Source organism: Sminthopsis crassicaudata, chromosome 3, assembly GCF_048593235.1.
Source record: "Sminthopsis crassicaudata isolate SCR6 chromosome 3, ASM4859323v1, whole genome shotgun sequence".
Classification (NCBI taxonomy): domain Eukaryota; kingdom Metazoa; phylum Chordata; class Mammalia; order Dasyuromorphia; family Dasyuridae; genus Sminthopsis; species Sminthopsis crassicaudata.
The window spans coordinates 247713033-247733050 of NC_133619.1; the positions used below are offsets into that span (position 1 = coordinate 247713033).

General features: G+C 33.5%; 1 protein-coding gene across 6 annotated transcripts in view; it reads left to right on the forward strand.

Annotated features, from left to right (window-relative positions):
• UBE3A (ubiquitin protein ligase E3A) overlaps positions 1 to 20018 on the forward strand; it is a 106326-nt gene that overhangs the window by 18492 nt on the left and 67816 nt on the right. Inside the window, exons 1-4 of one of the 6 annotated variants that reach the window (XM_074300329.1) lie at positions 14175 to 14239; positions 17200 to 17319; positions 17753 to 17818; positions 18941 to 19136. The exons of 1 other annotated variant lie outside the window; for it this stretch is intronic. Coding sequence is in view for 3 of the 5 variants with exons in the window: in XM_074300326.1 (XP_074156427.1) it covers positions 19043 to 19149 (107 nt within the window). In the remaining 2 variants the exon portion in view is untranslated. Of the gene's footprint in view, positions 1 to 14174; positions 14240 to 17199; positions 17320 to 17752; positions 17819 to 18940; positions 19150 to 20018 lie in introns of those variants that run through there. 4 more of the 6 variants (XM_074300328.1, XM_074300326.1, XM_074300327.1 and 1 more) reach the window with 4 other exon arrangements.

A 20018-nucleotide genomic window follows, 5' to 3' on the forward strand; every position in this document is an offset into this window, starting at 1 on the left:
CTTTTCACAGAAGGTATTCGTAAATCTCTAGCAAAGCCCTACTCTGCTACTATTAGTATTATATTAGCTATTGATAGCTAATACAATAGCTAATATCCTACTCATAGCTTTGAAATGGCCCTGAGTTTTCAAAGGCTGTAATAACAGATTACAAATTCTGGCAAGTTGTACCTAGCTAGAAAGGCATTTTAAGTACAGTCCCAGAAATAGACTGTGTCTGAACTCCAAGGACTAGCCTATCTTAGCATAGAAAAACTAAGCTTCAACAAATTGACCAGTAGAAAATGAGTCCTTCAGTTGTAGTACTACGTTATGAAACATAAAAATCCTATTTAGTTCCCTTTCTAGTTTTCTGCTTCTTTAGTGGCATAAGGTAGAAGAGCGTTTACAGGATGCTAAGAATTACACAGATTTACATCATTGAACGATATTAACTAACTACTAGTACATAAAATAATCAGCTCCTTGTCTAATGCCCTATTAAGTTGATTCACTACTATTTTTCTCATTTTAATGAGATGGAAAATAATTAAGCACCCACTACGTGCCAGCTTAATGCCATGAAAAAAGATCAGAGAAGTTACAGCTAAATGGAAGAATGGCTCATATCTTCTCACAATTGCAAAAAAAGAGAAAAGGTAAAGAAAAATAAAATTTCGTTTTGTTTATAAAGGGAACAAGAAACAGAATTCCATGATAATATCCCTAATTGCATTATTAATAATGATCACAGTCAAGGAGACAATCAGCATTGAAGATAGTTGTAGCTTAATGTGCCATCATATGTTGTAGAGAATGAAGAAATAGCAAGTCTATGAAGAATTTAAAGAATCATCCAAACTGAGTCAACATACATATCTTGATACTTCTTTGCTTTAGTATTTATTAAGGTAATCTTATGGAGGACACCTACCCTTCCCCAAAGAAGATTGATATATATTTGACCACAATGTCAAATAAAGTCAAATGTTATTAAAGCTTAACGTAGTGTTTGTAATGTCTTATTTTGAGAACAGATGATGATGATGTCTCTTCAGTATAGAAGCCAGGGGACTGTGTGCTTGGAGCATGTTGCCTATAAGGTCAGATATCATCAGGTGGTTGTTTTTTCTTAACAACAATTCCTTTTTACTAGGGGCTTTAAGCTCTTCAGAATGTGTGGAGGAGTGGAGGTGGTAGAGAGTATAGATTTATGTAATGTTCCTTCCAGAAATGATGATAATGTTAAAAGAAAAGCATTAACAAGACTGAATAAGAAAGTCATTGCTCAAAAGTACTTTTCTTAAAGCATGTATATTTATATGATGTTTTATCAAGCATGCATTTGAGGGCAAATATAATAGTAATAGTTCACATAATGTTTTAACATTTAAGACAAAAAACAAATCCTTATAAGTAAAGCTATCCAAAAATGGAATGAGCTGCCTCAAGAGTAGATGGATTTTCCATTACTCAAGGTTTGTTTCAAGAGACTAAATAACTAGTCATTGGGAATGATCATAGAATTATAGCTGTATTGACAGAATTTACAGATCATCTCGTTCAATTCCCTCATTTAACAGATGATGAAATTGAGACCCAGTGAAGTTAAGTATTTTCTCAAAGGTTGCCATAGGTAATAAATGATAGATTAAGTTCCAGTTTAGTTACATAAAAGGCTAAGTAGATGGCTGTGAGATTTTGATTTATTTCATCTCATCTTGGTATAGGAGGGTCAATTTGCTCTTACAGTTGAATTAATCCATGTTGACCTAGTCTATGACACTTAAATCAATACATGCCAGAATATTGATAGAAAATATATTTATTAAAATTGGAGGGTGGTGGTTAACTGGATTTTGTTGGATTGGAGCTATCCTAATTAAGGAGAATGTTCCTCACTATTTAGATAATAATAGTAACAACAATAGCAGCCACAATAATGCTTTGTTTATTTTTATTTTTGTGATTGCTTCCAGTTGGAGCAGGAAGGCAGTAGTCTTAAAAAATGTTCTAAATGTATCATGGTTTATTTCATACAGAATCTAGCAGAAACCTGTAGAGTTTGAGAAAGTGAACATGAAACACAAGATTCTGGAAAAATGAGTAAAGAATTAAATAAAAGTCCACAAAGTAGAAATTAATAGCGTTATGTGAACATTTCTAGAAAATTTTTCCTTGTGTGGAATTTTTTACCCTTTCTTTTTCTTTTTCTTTTTTCCCTTGCATTATCTCTATTTAAATTAAGGATTGAATAAATGTGATCAGAATAATTAAAACAATATTTCTGTATAATCACATATAACCACTTAATAGATTAACTAAAACTAAATGTTAGGAAAAATACAAATGTTCACAAATATCTGTAATTTTTTGATAAAATCTTTTCTAATCTTTTAGCAGAAACAATAAAAATTCACTTATTTTAAACCATTATCTTAAACATCTTGGAGATTAATGTTACTGATGAGTAAATATACTTTCCAAAATAATATTTTCAAAGGGTATCTGCTTGATGTTGGAAGATTTTTATTTTTTTTTAATTATAGCTTTTTATTGACAACATATGCATGGGTAATTTTTACAACATTGTCCCTTGCATTCACTTCTGTTCCAACTTTTCCCTTCCTTCCCTCTACCTCCTCCCCTTGGCAGGCAGTCTCTACATGTTAAACATGTTAAAGTATATCCCTAGATATAGTATATATGTGCAGATCCATACAGTTCTCTTGTTGCACAAGAGTTACCTTCTGGATTCAGAAGGTAAAAATAACCTGGAAGAAAAAAAAAATGCAAGTCCACATTCATTTCCCAATGTTCCTTCTCTGGATGTAGCTCATTGAAGACATTTTCACAGATATTTTGCAGGAAATCTAATTTTTGTATGATATATCAACAGAGAATTTTGCTTAAAATGAACCAAAAAATTGGCATATTTTGGGGTATAAGAGTTGGTAAAAAGAGCCTAAACTAATTTGAATTCTAACACTAAAATGCCCAGAAGATTTTCTCAAAAAATCATTCATCATTGTGACCAGATGGCATCCACACCATAATTTTGAAAGCACTGAAGGATGAAATTGTAGAACTTGCTGGCCAAAACATATAACTTGTTATTACACACTGCCACTGTACCAGAAAATTGTCATATTGCCAAAATGATCCCCATTTCTGGTGGGAAAAAAGTTAACCCCTAAGACCTCAAAGTATATATTTACCCTATAAAACAAGCTTTTATAATAAAGACTTATCCCCAAACACTTAAACCAGTATTAACCTATGGTTATAAGGCAGCATTGTTATAATGAAGAGTAGTCGTGTCAATTTGCTAAATGCCTTGAAGGATATAAATGCAAATATGAATAAGGGGGGTGGGGGAGGAATCCATGACTTTGATTTATTTACACTTCCAGAAGACCTTTGACAAGTTTCCAGCTGTTTTGTACTTGGATTGCCTTAACCAAAGACAGATGTTTTGTCATGGAAAGGGAACAAAAAGTAATTTATAAATGAGCATATTTTTGAATGGAAAAGAATTAAAATGTGAGAAATTCTATAGGTCAGAAGGTTACAGAATCATAAGTCATAAAGTAAGAAGAAACTTATAGTCTAACTTCCTCATATTGAAAAATGAGATTAAAGGACTTAGTCTAGCTCATTCAGGGAGTGGCCAAGGTTCTTTGACTGCAGAGCAAGTGATTGCTGTGCTGTATCATGCTGCCTACCTAAAAGGTTTCAACATGAAAGCTCACTTACTGCTCAGGAATCTATGATGGCTTTGTTTTGTCAATTCTGTCCTCCGTGGCCTGACATTGAAGAGAACTCTCATCCATTTTCATTACAACCTGCCTCTATTTCCAGCCTTATCACTTAACCATATCTGCTGAATTCCTTCCATTCCAGCTAAATAAATCATTTTCTTTACCTTTTCCTATTAACAACCTGCTAGTTTCCCTGACTGACTAAATTGTTGTAGCATTCTTAAATCTGGAATAAACTCCCCACAATGTTTTGTTCTTCAACTTCTAAATATAGCTCAGAATTGATCTCACCTTTCCTTAATGCCTTTTGTAATAAGTTCCATTAAACTAATATCACTTTTACTTTGTATTCCTTACCACTTAAATTTGTACTGTATTATATAGTAAACTTTTTCAGCATGATCAAGCAGTAAATATGTTCATCAGGTGAGCTGGTTAAAAGAGAAATAGCAAATTTCCAGTTTTCAAAGAATCAACCTATTTTTAAAATGTCCTTGTTTTATTTATTTATAAGTAATTATTGATGAATCATCATAAAATAATAGAAAACTGGCCTACAAGTCAGACCAACTTGGATTCAAGTCCTACTTTTTACATATACTGGACAGTACAGTTAATTTGCTGTGCCCCAACTAAGTCTCTAAGACTGCAAATGGCAGGGAATTTCTTTCTTTCCCCCCCCCTCCCTTTTTAAAAAATTTATTAATAGTTTTTATTTACCAGATATATGCATGGGTAATTTTACAACATTGACAATTGCTAAACCTTTTGTTCTAATTTTTCCCCTCTCCCCCAAGATGGCAGGTTGACCAATACATGTTAAATATATTAAAATATAAATTAAATACAATACATGTATACATGTCCAAACAGTTGTTTTGCTGTACAAAAAGAATCGGACTTTGAAATAGTGTACAATTAGCCTATTAAGGAAATCCAAAATGCAGGCAGACAAAAATAGAGAGATTGGGAATTCTATGTAGTGGTTCATAGTCATCTCCCAGAGTTCTTTCGATGGGTGTATCTAGTTCAGTTCATTACTGCTCTATTGGAACTGATTTGGTTCATCTCATTTTGGAGAGGGCCATATCCATCAGAATTGATCATCATATAGTCTTGTTGTTGAAGTATACAACGATCTCCTGGTTCTGCTCATTTCACTTAGCATCAGTTCATGTAAGTCTCTGTAGGCCTTTCTGAAATCATCCTGTTGGTCATTTCTTACAGAACAATAATATTCCATAACAATTCATATGCCACAATTTATTCAGCCATTCTCCAATTGATGGACATCTACTTAGTTTCCAGTTTCTGGCCACTACAAAGAGGGCTGCCACAAACATTCTTGCACATACAAGTCCCTTTCCCTTCTTTAAGGTCTCCTTGGGATATAAGCCCAGTAGTAACACTGCTGGGTCAAAAGGTATGCACAGTCAGATAACTTTTTGAGCATAGTTGCAAATTGCTCTCCAGAATGGCTGGATGTATTCACAATTCCACCAACAATGTATCAGTGTTCCTGTTTTCCCACATCCCCTCCAACATTCCCCATTTTCTTTCCCTGTCATTCTAGCCAATCTGACAGGTATGTAGTGGTATCTCAGAGTTGTCTTAATTTGCATTTCTCTGATTAATAATGACTTGGAGCATCTTTTCATATGGCTAGAAATAGTTTCAATTTCTTTATCTGAGAATTGTCTGTTCATATCCTTTGACCATTTATCAATTGGAGAAGGGCTTGATTTCTTATAAGTTAGAGTCAATTTTCTATATATTTTGGAAATAAGGCCTTTATCTGAACCTTTGACTGTAAAAATGTTTTCCCAGTTTATTGTTTCCCTTCTAATCTTATCTGCATTAGTTTTGTACAAAAACTTTTCCATTTGATATAATCAAAGTTTTCTACTTTGTGATCAGTAATGATCTCTTGTTCTTCTTTGGACATAAATTCATTCCTCTTCCACAGGTCTGAGAGGTAAACTATCCTATATTCTTCTAATTTATTTATAATCTTATTCTTTATGCCTACCTAGGTCATGAACCCATTTTGACCTGATTTTGGTGTATGGTGTTAAGTGTGGATCAATGCCTCGTTTCTGCCATATTAATTTCCAATTTTCCCAACAATTTTTGTCAAACATTGATTTCTTATCCCAAAAGCTGGGGTCCTTGGGTTTGTCAAACACTAGATTATTGAAGTTATTGATTATTTTCTCCTCTGGACCTAACCTATTCCACTCATCAGCTAGTCTATTTCTTAGCCAATACCAAATGGTTTTGTTAACCAGGCAGAGAATTTCTGATCAGCTTTGTGGAAGAAAGTACTTTGAGTTCCCATACCAATGAGATCACATCCAGATTTTTAAAATTGAAGTTAGATTTTGGTTTTCTGTAATCACTTAGTCATGGTTTCCTTATTTTTACTTACTCCAACCTATATTTCACAGTACTGCTATATCAGTTATCCTAAAATGCCATTTTCACATCAAGTCATTAGGAGTTCAGAATAGAAAATGTTTTGCTGTGTTTTGCTTGACTCTACTTATTTGTCAAGGAAGGCTTAGAGGGGTAAGTGGGACCAGCACTGTAGTATTAAAGATAGGGAGAAAGGGTAGGGAGTTGAATATTAAGATATTTTGGAAATATACAGAAGGCAAATTCAGAAAGGAATACAGTAATTAAGTTTAATATATACTTTTTTAAAAAAGTTTGTACAACATAAACATACAGTAATTTCATAGATTTTTCTCTTGTTTTTCCTCATATACTGAAATGTTAATTGATGTTGTTAAATTCATAATATAAAAGGAAAATAAGAACTCTAGCCATACCCATACTTTACCTTCACATACCGTTTATTCTTCTATGTAGACCATCTCTCTACCTGTTCTTTTTCCCCTTTTCAAATCTCTTGCTCTAGGCATAATAATCTCATCAATAGTATTATTTCTGGAAACTATGTTAATAGTTTGTCATCCCTGGGACCAAACTCTTCTTTGGATGCCATTTCTCTATATGTTGTTTTATCTGTTTTTTTGTTTGTTTTCCTATTCTTACAATATAAGCTCCTTGAAGACATGGGAAAGTCTTCTGATTTTTTATTTTATTTTTATTTTTATTTTTTTAATCTTCCCAGTGTTCAATTGCTGAATACTGAGAGGCAGTATAGCATAGTGGGTATAACACAGGACTTGAGTTGTTGTTTCAGAGTACTGTAGTCTTCATGCCTCACTTTAAATATCGCTAAAGTATTAGTTATGTGATTCTGGCATATATATGTGTGTGTGTGTATTTTATAGAACTTCTGAATTTTAGTTTCTTCCTTTGCAAAATGGGCAAAATAAATAAGGATAACAGAAATAGGATGATAGTGAAAGAAGACTGAGGAAGGGGATGAAATTGAAGATTTCCCCTCCAACCAATATCTAAGATAGAGTATCTTTTATTAAAGAAAGGAAAGAACCTTTCAGAGGGGCAGCCTGAAAATGCTCAGGATAGGATTGAGGACACAAATGTTCTGTTTAGTTAGAAGAGGCCTTCACCTCAGTTAGAGATTTGACTATCTTTTGACTCCAAGTTCATTGATTTTTCCACTTAGGCCATGCTGTTACAGCATTTCATATCCTGATGAAAACTTAAAACTTTTGTTAAGGCTTTTAGCTATAAATTTCTTTGGATACTTTTTTTCCTTCATGTAGGCCCATCCTCCAAGACTAAAGATTGCAAATCCACTGTTTTGTCCTATATAGTTTATCCATTTTCAAGTTCTCCAGGAGAAAGGTGGTCCCTAATAATGTGCTTGGAGTCTTCTGACATTGTATCTGTTAGTAGTCTCCATAATGGACACTAGTTCCCCTAAGAGCAGGAGTTCTTAAACTTTTTCTACTTACAACCTCTTTTGTCCTGGGAAAGTTTTTTACATGACCTACCGTTGTATATAGGTATATAAAATAGATATATACAAATCAAACATTATTTGATAATAAATCTCAATTTCACAACCCTCACATTGTTATGAGACCCCATATAGGCTTGTGACTCATGGTTTAAGAAGCTGGGCTCTAGAGGTCTGTTGAATTATTTCAAGGGTGCCATAGCTTAAACTCCAAGAGCTATGTGATCAGTTAATCTCTGAATAGGAAGATGGGGTTTTTTTTCTACGAAAGGGTTGATGGTCACATTTTTCAGTTGTATCTGACTTTTCTTCATGACCCCATTTGGAATTTTCTTGGCATAGATACTGGAATGGTCTGCCATTTTCTTTAGTTCATTTTACAGATAAGGAAACTGAAGCATGAGGATTAAGTGACTAGCTCAGGGTCACAGGTCTCAGACTGAATTTGAACTCAGGAAGATGTCTTCCTTTCCTTACTTTAGGCCCTGATTCCTCTTTTATCCAGTGTACCACCTTATTCTATTCAAGTAGATACTAGCAGATACCTCTTTACTCCTCCCTTTACTCCTAGCAGATACCTCTTTACTCCTCCCTTTACTCCTTACTGTCTATCCTCCCTTGTGGTGACCTAGGTGTGGGCCCTCAGGCAATTAAAACTTGCCCTTAAAAACCAAATTCTATCCACAACCTTTATATTTATTTCCCTGTCTTCCTCTGGCTATGCAAAGTCCACCCAATCTATGGGCTCGTTATTTTGAATTTGTGCTGGTAATTGGCATTTTCTTGCCCTTCACTTCCCCCAAATGGTGTTCTTTTTCTGATGGCATAACACAAGATAAGCAGGCATGAATAGGTTGGGGTTACCTTTTCTTTCTTTCAAAACTCATCCCTCTTCTGAACTTTATTTCCCCAGGGCACTAATCGTCCTCAGTCTTTTGTATTTTCTCCCTTTACATTAGCCTTGTTTCTTACTCAACAGGAATTACTCTTCAAAGTTAGTAATGATTTCTTTATTGCCAAATCTGATGTTCAGGTTGACATTCTTGATCACATTCATTTTGTAGGAAAAAAAATCTCTCTTTGGGGAGGCTTTTGGTACACTTTTGGTATTCTTCTGATACACTTCTTATTCCTTCTGCCTTTTGGCATATTCTTTCTACAATTCTTTTTTGTTGGCTTATCATTCAAATACTTCCACTTAACAATGTGAATAATGTCCTATCTGCACTTACCTCTGATAGGTTTATCTAATTCTTTAATCTATATATCCACCTTTAATCTCTTCACTTTTGGACGTCTCAGATTAGATGGTATCTCAAACTCAGCATATCTAATGTAGAACTCCCTATCTTTTCCTCTAAATTCCCTGCCTTTTCAATTTCTGTCTATTGAGCCATCACCTTTTTTATAGTTATTCAGGTTTGCAACCTTGTTAATGGTTTACGTTTTCCCTGATCCCACACAATCTTGTAATTTCTGCCTCCACAACCTCCCATTTTATCTCTGGTTTGGACTAGAAGTTTCCTCTTTTGTCATCCTGCCTCAAGGCTCTTTAGTCCATCCTCTACCTAACTACCAAAAGATTTTTCTAAAGTGGTCTTTTTGACCATGCCACTCCTCTAACTCAGTAAGTCTAGTTGTTTCCTGTTGAGTCTAGGATAAAATGTTCTTTAATCTTTGTCTCATCCTTTTAAAACTTGTTTTGTATAAACTTTAAAACATATATCATTATTTACTATGGTATTATATTATGTGATTTATAAATAATTGTAAATATATGTATATTGGGGGTTGTGTGTGTGCCCTCAAAATTTTTTTTGTGGGGTATGCAAAAAAAAATTGGGAAGCCACTAGGGATTGTCCATTAGTTATCCCTCACTCTTGCCATCTTACCAGAGTGCTCATTTTTCTGGGTGCCTTTAACTAGAATATAAAAAGAAACCCAATTCCCGAATTTTAGACCATTTCCTGGGTAAGATAGTTTTATGAGGCCTAGCCTTGTTATAAAATTAATTTAAATTGTGGCAAAAACATTTGCTTTCATATGCTAATTAGTAAAAACCTATTTATAATAATAAAACTATAAAAAAGTATTTTGGACTGCACTGTGAGGCACAGAAAGAAGTAGGTGTTTTTTGGCATAGGTTGGTGTGGGTAACACTCATTTATTTATGCCATTTTGCAGATGTGTATATATTAAATCATAGAATATCATAAATTTGTGCTTGCAGAACACAGGAGTCATTAGATACTGTATCTTAGTTTGCTAATAAGCTTTACCAAATAAGAATTGTTTATGGTCTTAGGTTTTAGATTTCCTGTAGATGTGGTTACTTGAAAGGAATGTTAGGAATATTTTTCTAATCAGTTTTGTATTTTAAAAATGAGGAGTAAAACCTTAATTGAAATATCTAATCATTATCTATTAGATAATGATATAGATGGCCTTAAGAGAAAAAACTGCTAGATTAAAAAAAACCCAAGTTTTCCCTTAATCCTAAATTGTTTTCATTCATCATTTAAGTTATTCTTGGGTTTTCTCCTGCTTTAAAGCAGGATAATTTAATTTATACTGAGTATGCTTTGAATGATGCAGTATAATTAATTTATGGTGGTGTCTCTTGTCTCCTATTATCCCTACAGAGTGACTAGCAGCCTCTCTAAGCCTTAATTTTACCCATCTGTAAAATAAAAGGTTAGGCTAGATTCTATGGTTCACAGCTTTTACTTTTCTTATTAGATCAGAAAGGTTGGCATTATTTTGTTTTTGCACAATCTTGCTCTTTTCACATTTTACTAGTTATATGAGGAAGAAATCAACAAATGAGGATAGAGACAAATATAGTTTTCTCTATACAGTTACTGCTTTGAGAAATTTGTTGAGCAAGTTAAAAGACTTGTTTGTAAGAAACTTCGTAATTATCTTTTCCTTAGATGATTTTTTTTTCAGCCTTTTTACTTATTTAAAGCTTCTTTATTTTGGGAGTTATATGAAATGAAATTTATTATTAGCTATCACTTTACTTACAAGATAAGGTATAGTTTTTTTTCTTTTTGAATGAAAGTCTTTGCTGGCCAGGTATGCTCTGTATCTTTCAAATTGTCATTATTTTAATTTGCGATTAGTACAGTCCTATTTTAAAATTATGTCTGTTTGCAAATAGACAAGCATTATTTCTGGTTAGATTTTTTTAAATTTTTATTTATTTGGAAAAACAGAAAAGGAATACAAAACAAAATAAATCAAAACAAAAGAGAACATTGGCATGTGCCCAGCAGGACATCATGGAGTATTCAAAATATATAACAACAAATTACCAGATCAAGAAAGTATATATATTAGTAGAAGAAATTATATTCATGAATGGCCATTTTTTTCTTTACCATGTAAATTGTTTTTTGGTTCTCTGTTGAACACCTTATTTACTTTATTTTCCTCCCCTTTCATCCTCCTCCCCCCACCCTAAGCAGCAATAGTTAAGAAAAGATATATTTATATATACATATGTAGATATATACATACATACATACATTCCACATATACGCATATCTTTCCTATCCCTGCTGACTCTTAAATTCTGTTCTATAACTTGTCTTGTTATTACTTAATCTCCCCCCACCAAGGATCCCTCCCTTGTCTTCTTCCTTCACCCTTTACTTCTCCATTTGCCCATCGCTCCCCCCTTATTTTTTTTTAATAGATTTTGGAGGGAGATATACCCTTCATGATATATATGTAGCGTTACCTATTGAACCCATTCCCAATGTGAACAGGTTTTCAGAGCTATGAGCCCTCCTCCCCCCTCTGATGCCTCTGTGTCCCTCTTGTCATTTTATGACATGATTACTATTTTTACCTTTTCTCTCTGCCCCAATCTTTCTTTTGAGCTTACTCTATTGTTGATGTGAATCTTAAGCATATAGTATATACTTCCCTTAAAAAAAAACAACACAATTTGTCCATGTTGAGTTCCTTAAAATTGATCTTTGATTTTGGCTTTTATGTGTTAAATTTTCTGTAAAATTCTTCTTTGGTTGATAGAAAGTCCTGAAAATCTGTAAATTCATTGAAGTTCCTTTTTTTCTCATTCAGGATTATATATAATTTTGCTATATATATATTTGGCCTCAGTCTAGTTCTTTTGATTGTCAAGAGTTATGATTCCAGGACCTGCAGTCTTTTTTGTAATTGCTGATAACTCTTGCATAATTTTAAGTGTAGCTCCAGCATATTTGAATTTTTTTTCTTATGTCAAGGTTCTCTTCTTTGGTCACAACTTTCTGGCAGTCCAATTATTCTTATGCTTTCTCTTCTTGATCTGTCCTCCAGATCTATCATTTTTCTTATAAGATGTTTCTCACTCTGTTCTGTTTCCTCATTCTTTATAATGCTTTATTTTAGTCTCATACCTTCACTGGCTTCCTCCTGCCCAATTCTAATTTTCAAAGATTTTTATCTTTGAGATTCCGTACACCTCCTTTTCTAGTTGGTTTTTATAACCATCCTCTTGTTTTTCTTAGATGGTTTTTATTTTATTCTATTTATTTATTTTAGTTTTTTCTCAATGTGTCTCATTTGATTTTTATTTTTTTATTTTATTTTATTTTTTAATTTTTATTTATTTATTTATTGAGTTTACAAATTCTCTCTGGGCAGGGAGGCATTTCATGTTACTCTTTGGGATAAAAGCTTTTTTTCCCTAATTGTGGAGTATGGGGATAGTGCCTCAAGCTTCCCTTCAGCTTTCCCCTCTAACCAGGAACCCCAGACCAAGAGCTCTCTCCACAGCTACTGCCAGTGGCTGCCCTGTTGCTTCTGTACTCACTCACGTGGGTGCTGGTTCCTTTTTGCCTGGTGTCCTGTCTCAGCAGCACTACTGGGTCTGGCCTTCCCAATCAGCCCAGGTTCACTGTCTTCCTAGGTTCAAAGTTTCTCTGGTTCCTGCTGAGGCTGAAGCCAGACCCAGTTAATTAGAAAGGTCCCCATTTAGTGTTTCAGCCCAGCTAGCCTGGCTAACTCTCTGCTCAGGTCTTTCTTCTGATCTTCTCTGATTGTGTTAGGAGGACCCTGTTCTGCCTCAGGTCTCTGTTCTTCTAAGGCACAAATTGATTCTACTTGTGGCAGAAATTAGGAGAGCTTAAAATTTACCAACATACTTCCCATTATCCTTCCAAGAATCTTCCCTAATTTTTTTTTTAATTTGAATTTTCATTTTCCAAGCCCACTGAGAAGATAAGAAAAAGAAAAGCCACTACGAATATATAATTAGGGAAAGCAAACTCCTCTGTTAGACATGCCAAAAATGTCTTACTCTGTACTGTCCATTATTTTTCTTTCTAAAGGTGGATTGCCTGTTCCATCAAAGTTCCTAAATCTTCGGAGTTGTTTTGTAATCTTACTATTATTGTATAAATTGTTCTTCTGTTTCTGCTTAATTTATATTATATCGGTTCATAGAAGTCCTTAGCAGATTTCTCTGAAGCCATCCCTTTTATCTTTTGTAGCACGATCCTATTCCATCACATTCATGTCTCAAATTGATAGATACCGTCTCAGATTTCAATTCTTTGGTACCACAAATAGCTACTATAAATGGTTTTTATCATATAGCTATACCAGCTAATATCCATAAATATTATTTTTTATTTATTTTTTTTTTTTTGTGTGTGTGTGGCACATCTGGCCACAAGGATAAACTATTGCAAATGGACAAGTGTTTTTATTTTTTTATTTTTATGAACTCTAACCATTATAGGAAATAGAGAATAAAGGAAATTTAGAACATATTTGAAACAACCAAATTTGAAGTATTAGAATTTGTGGAATCTTTGAATAGTTTAACCATATTTTTTCCCTCAATAGTATTTTATTTTTCCAAATACATATAAAGATAATTTTTTCATCATTCATTTTTATAAGGACTTAGTGTTCCTGACTTTTCTTCCTTCTCTCCTCCCCAGAATAAAGCAATCTGATATGTTAAAACATGTGCAGTCCTTTTAAACATTTTCATTTTATCATGTTGTGCAAGAAAAATCAGACCTAAAGGGGGAAAAAACATGAAAAAGAAAAAAGCAAAGTGAAAAATACTATGCTTCAATCCACATTTAGTCTCTGTAGTTCTCTCCCTGTGGATGGCATTTTTCAATCCATGTCTTTTGGAATTATCTTAGATTACTGCATTGCTGAGAACAAGTCCATTACAGCTGATCATCAGATAGTCTTGCTTTGTTACTGTGTATAATGTTCTCCTGTTAAAGATAAATTTTAAAAATAATTCATAATGATGATTTAGGTAGCATATTTAAGGCTTTGTATATTTTCATTCAATAGCAGCAACAGCCAGAATTACAACTTTAGCTTTGTAACTACCCTGATTAGGCAATTTAAGCAATAATAGGACATATAGTATTCCTCTTACTGAATTTTATGTACAATAAATGTGTAGTGATAATTTTGTTTTAAAACATATAGTGAAGATAAAGATCAATGATTTACTGGTTCAAAAACTTAAATAAGGCATGTTTTTGTATTATAGGTCAGGATTCTGTAAGAGCCTGATTTTAGAGTTCACAAGATCACCTGAAGTACTAGAGAAATATGGTATGTTTGTATTTTTTTAATATATTCATATAAAAATAATGTATTAATATCAGCTCTTGACTGCACTTGCATCAGAATTTGAAAATTGTCACAGTCATAATGGGACATAGAAAAATATTTATTAAACCTATTTGGGATACAGTAGGGGAGGAAGAGAGCTGTTTCTTTAATTAAAACATAAATATCTATAAAATGAGGAGGGAAATGTAACAGGTAATTGTCAGTAATGTCCAAGTATTTACTCTTTAACAAATTACTTTTATCTGTCAGTTTAATGTATAAGATAATTCAGACTGAGTAATACTTGAAACTTATAAATCTAAAATGTTGTCTTTTTGGTACCATTCAGTGGATCTTGATATGTACATGAGTAAAGACTAGAAAGGAATATATTACTTCTCAAGTGTTCATGTCCCTAGAAAATGTAAGGCTACAAGGAGCCCTTAAAAATCCTTAGAGTTTTGATTGAGAGATTTTCTTTTGTCTTCAGCTGCTGTTGAAGTAAAAACCCTAATGCAATTTCGAGATCAGCAATGATAAGAAACTTACAAACAAACCTTTTTTCTGTTTATAAATATCTATTTTTTTACCTGAGTAGGTACATTAGATTTGATTGGAAATTTCCTTCTAGCTGTAAATCTGTAATAATTCTTAGATTTCTTGGAGGCCTAGAAATGTTCTTTTGATTTATTAGGTAATTGTAGTCTACAAGTTTTACATTCAGAATTCAGAACTTTCTTGAAATATTAATGGTACCATTTTTTTCCCATTATATTTTGTGAGTGAGGTATCGTATCATTTTACCTTAAAGCCCATACCTTAAACTTCTATCAAACACGGCTAGGTGTCAGTTCCAGTTGGCTAGAGGTGTTGGCTCTTTCTAGAGCGGTTTCTCATAGGCCTGCTGTAGTTTAGTGGGACAAAGTGAAACTAGCAAAACCGTTAGGGTATGTTATTATTTTGGACTTAACATATACTGTCTGAACTAGTATGAGGATTCCTGTTAGTTGTGAGTTATCCTGTGAAATCACTGAAAGATTACTAGTAGGGCCAGCTGTGGTACAGTGAACACTTTTGGGAGATGTCTTTGGGGAAGGGTATGTGTACACATAGTTTTATCTTGATGTCTCTTAGGAAAATTTTTTAGCTTTTGGACATAGTTTCATAAAGAATTAGGTATCCTTTTGCAGTATCTTAAAGAATTTTTTTTTTTTTAATTTTTTTTGTTTTTTTTTGTGAAGCAATTGGAGTTAAATGATTTGCCCAAGGTCACAGAGCTAGTAAGTGTTATAAGTTTCTGAGGCTGGATTTGACTTCTGCCATCTAGCTGTGCCCTCCTAAGGAATTTTGCTACATTTGTTCAACTCATAAAGTAATCCAAGATAGTCTTTAATGGCCCTAAAGAGTGTGTCTTCAGTATTCATTTATATTTTTATACTGTTCTATCAAATATATGCCCAATTATTGACTTTTTTTCAAAATTTCAATGTTCGGGGCAGCTAGGTGGCGCAGTGGCTAGAGCACCAACCTTGAATTCAGGAGGACCCAAGTTCAAATCAGATCTTAGACACTTTTAACACCTCTTAGCTGTGTGACCCTGAGCAAGTCACTTAACCCCAGCCTCAAAAAAAAAAAAAAAAAAAATTCAATGTTCATGATGGTCTCATTAAGCTCCTATTATAAGTTTTATATCTTATCTCCCGAACTCTTAACCTCTGTTTGTATATGTGGGCTATAAGCAAAGTATAAACTGACAAGCTTAAAAGTTTTAAAAACCATAGCTTGAATTATCACCTTTATACATTTATATTCTGAATCTTTCTCTCTCTCTCACCTCCCCAAAATTCTAGGTTCATATTTTCAACTGACTTTCATATATATCCCACCCCACTTCACTCAACATGTTCCAAACTTAACTCGGTATCTTTTCCCTACAACTTGCCATTTCCTCTAATTTGCTTCTTTTTGTTGGCAGTACCATTGTTCTTCTAGTTATAGGCTCATAACCAGAATCACTGGAGTCATTATTAAACATTGCTTCTCTTTTACCTCTGAATATCCATTCTCATTAGTTGCTAAGTCTTATCAGTTCACATTCTTTACCTTATTTCCCATCCTACTGAGGATAAGTAAATTCAAGCCCTCATTTCTTACTTGAACTATTGTATATCCCTTTCAGCAGTCCTTTCCTTCCATCTGTCCTTCACCTAATAATATTATTCTTTTCACTTATTGCACTAAAAAAAATACCTTTTCATTGAGTACTGAGAACTTGAACCTTCCTTTCTTTATATTCAAGACCTGTTAGTATGACTTCAATACACTTTTTCCAACCATATCTTATATTAGTCTTCCTGAATGTACACTATTTTAGACAAACTAAACTGTTCTCTTGTTTCCTATTCAGTTCCTGCTTTCTCTGATCTCTATACCTATGCATATGGCTTTTCCCACTAGAATGGATTCCCCCTCTCCTCAAAAGCCTTCTCCCTTCCTTTGAAGCCCCACTCAGTTGCTAACTCTTCCAGTAAGTTTTATCTCCAATATTCTTGAGCTAAAAATGTTCTTTCTATCCTCACATATCTCTTAGTATTCTACCTGAATCCCTCTCCCTTGCACTTGTTAGCTTATCATGCTGGTTTTTTATAGTTATTTATTTACTTCCACCATCACAACTCCTAACCTTACCACCAACATCCTTGGTTTCCCTTCTCCCTTCCACTCAAGTGGAATGTTTTTGAAATCGGGATTTTTGTTATTAATAACAACCTTCTCTCTTTGTGTCTATTACAGTGCCTTACTTAATAGAGATGTAATAAATCATTTTTTTTTCTAAATGAAGATTATAATGGTATGCTCTTAAATTTAGAAGTTGACAAAAGTTTTAAAGAGGAGTGCTCTGAACATTGGACTGAAATGCTAACTTTGAGGAATTCTAACTGAAAGTTTGTTTTTATTAGAGTTATTAAGCCTACGCTCAGCTCAAGTTAGCAACTAGACTGGTGTGACAACCTGTTTTTAATCAGTGACTCAAAGCTGTGATCACCTCGATGTCACCGAATGGCCACAGCTTGTAAAAGGTAACTTTGAATGTTATTTCATGGTCTTTGGTGGGCTATCATCTTATAAAGTAAGATTATGCAATTGCTATTGGTAGTTATACAAATAAAATGTAAAATTGGTAGAGATAAAATCAAGAATGTTGGGCATGCTTTTTCATGTCTCTCCAAAAATTATCATTACCTCTTTCCCATTTAAAAATGTCAGTAATAGTCATTATTACCATAAGTCTATATGGATAAATGACAGAGCAGAGTATTTTGGTAGGGAAATGATTCCAGGTTTATGTCTATGTAAACATTTATTTCTGAACTTTATGGAAAATAATCAGAAGATTTATTTATTAGAAGTTTAAACTTTAAAATGTGTCTTTTCCTTGGTAACCTTTTTATTAAAACACTATCTTAGCAGATTTTATAGCTTTAGTAAAATCAGTGTACTTTTCTCTCCTAGAGAGTTACAGTGGAGGTAAAAGGAGTGGTTTGCAGAATGGAGAAGCTGTACCCAGTACTACTGGAAGTGAGCCACCATATGAATTTGCTAGCTCATGCTGCAGTTTTCAGATTAATGAGTGTCTTGTGATCACATTTTCTGCAATCCAAATCAAGACTGAAAGTTATATGAGCATTTGTTCTGAGATTTTTTTATTTCTAAAATAATTTACTTTTTGTTAAATTTTTAAAATGAAAATCTCAATAAGAGAGTGTCCCTAAAATAATTTTTTCCTTTAGTTATATTTTCTGTTTGGTTAAATAATTTCCTTGTACTCCTTAAAAATCATACTTTATATGAAAGGATAACTAGCTTCTATTGAACAAATGATTGAAAATTATTTAATATCGTTGCAAAGTACTTGATACTCCAGTTTTTGAAAGTTGGACCTGACTTGGTATCTTGCTAGTTTTGTCTCCTGTTCTCTCACTATTGGGTTAAAAAAGCAATTTATAAAATGTATTGTAAGCTGGGCTACTAGAAACTTGATATATAATTGACTCAAAACATTTGCTTAAATTTTTACAAGGAAAATATTTCTATTTGTTCTATGGATACTGTTATCTTTTAGTTAAAAACAATCATATCTATAAAATTGACTAGAAGGATATATAAGATAACCATTTAGATTGAAGATTTAAATTAAACTCATTAATCTGTCTTTCATTCTTAGTTATCTTATTTCCCCCATCCAGATTGATTTTAAATTACTCACTTATAAATGGTTTTAAGTAATTGACTTTGATTTGATAAATTAGTCAAATGATCAGTTTCCAAGACCAAGTTAAACCTGGTAGTTTTATTTAGATAATAGTCACCCTTTTCCTCTGTGGAGCCAACAGAAATGGGAAAAGCTGTACATTAAAGCTAGATTGGAATGTTTTTGTTATATGGTAATTGACATAGCTTCCATCCTCTTCTGGAAGAGTCTCACATTTCTGCAGCACTTATATATCTTTGCTTCTAAGACTTGGATTTGTTCCCCTCCTTGCTTGTGTCTTATCTTTATACCTTTGCAGTTCCCCTCCCCCCTTTCTATGTTCTCTCTGGATCCCCCCCTTTTCCTTTATTCCTTTATCTTTCCTGTTAATTTTGAAAGTTTTGCTGCCTAAGTGTTTGAAAGCTTCTAATCTGCCTCTCTTCCCTTAGTGCCAGCAGGTTTATTTTTTGTTTTGCAAGCCTGCTCTGCCTCCTTACAATATGACATCTGATGCTGGAGGGTCGCACTTTCAAAAATGAGTCAGCTGGTACATGGGGTTATCATCAGTTTTTAGCACTTCTGTCTGGGAGATACAAGTTTGGAAGCAATCTTGGGGTTCTTACCCACAAGGCTGGTGGAGACCAGGTGTGTCACGAAGGTGATTTGCTTGCTCCCTGGGGGAGAGGGTGGAGTGAAATTTTCTCATATGTGTCACAGCTAAGTCACTGCCACCTCCAGCAGGCTATCAGTTTAGTTCTCAAAGTGATTTTCAATGAAACTTACAATTTAAATGTTGCTGTATGTAGAGATTCAGGAATGTGAGCAGGGACCTTATTTATGCGTTCTTGCTCTTAGCAATGATATGAACAAACAAGGGAAAACAAAAGTTTTGAAAGTCAACTAAAGATTTACATCTTTACATTAAAGATTACATTTTTAAAGTAGTTTTAAGAACAGTAGAAAACAGAATTATCCTTTTTTTTTTTTTTCTGGTGGCTCTGATTTTAAGATTCTTCTGATGTCTTTAAAATTTTGAAGTTCAAATCCTCATTTTCTGGTTAATTCCTAGGTCAAGACTTGATGTCCTTTTGAAAACTTAGTCTTTAAGAAAAATTTTTTTTTGAGTTTGCAAGTATTGAAAATAATGTTTAGATTATACCTACTATAACATGGTTTAAAACTGCTAATAAAATGAATACACTTACTGTAACTCAGTCTGGTTTCTAATAGCCACATATAGGATAAGAGATTCATGCACCCTAGAAATGAAATAGAAAGGATTGGATTAGTACACTTGACTTCCTGAGTATATTTATATAAAATAAAGATATATAGCTTCTATTGGATAAACAAAATACCACAAAACCACTGGTTGGCGATTTTTATATCAATGGGCAATTCTCAGTTTTCTGCAGCAAAGGTTTAATATAAGGTTTAGTTTTCTCTTCCATTCAAGTTTATTTCTGACCAATATTATCTGCAGCACCACTAGTTAGTATGTGTACAAGGAAACCAAAGTAATGTCAA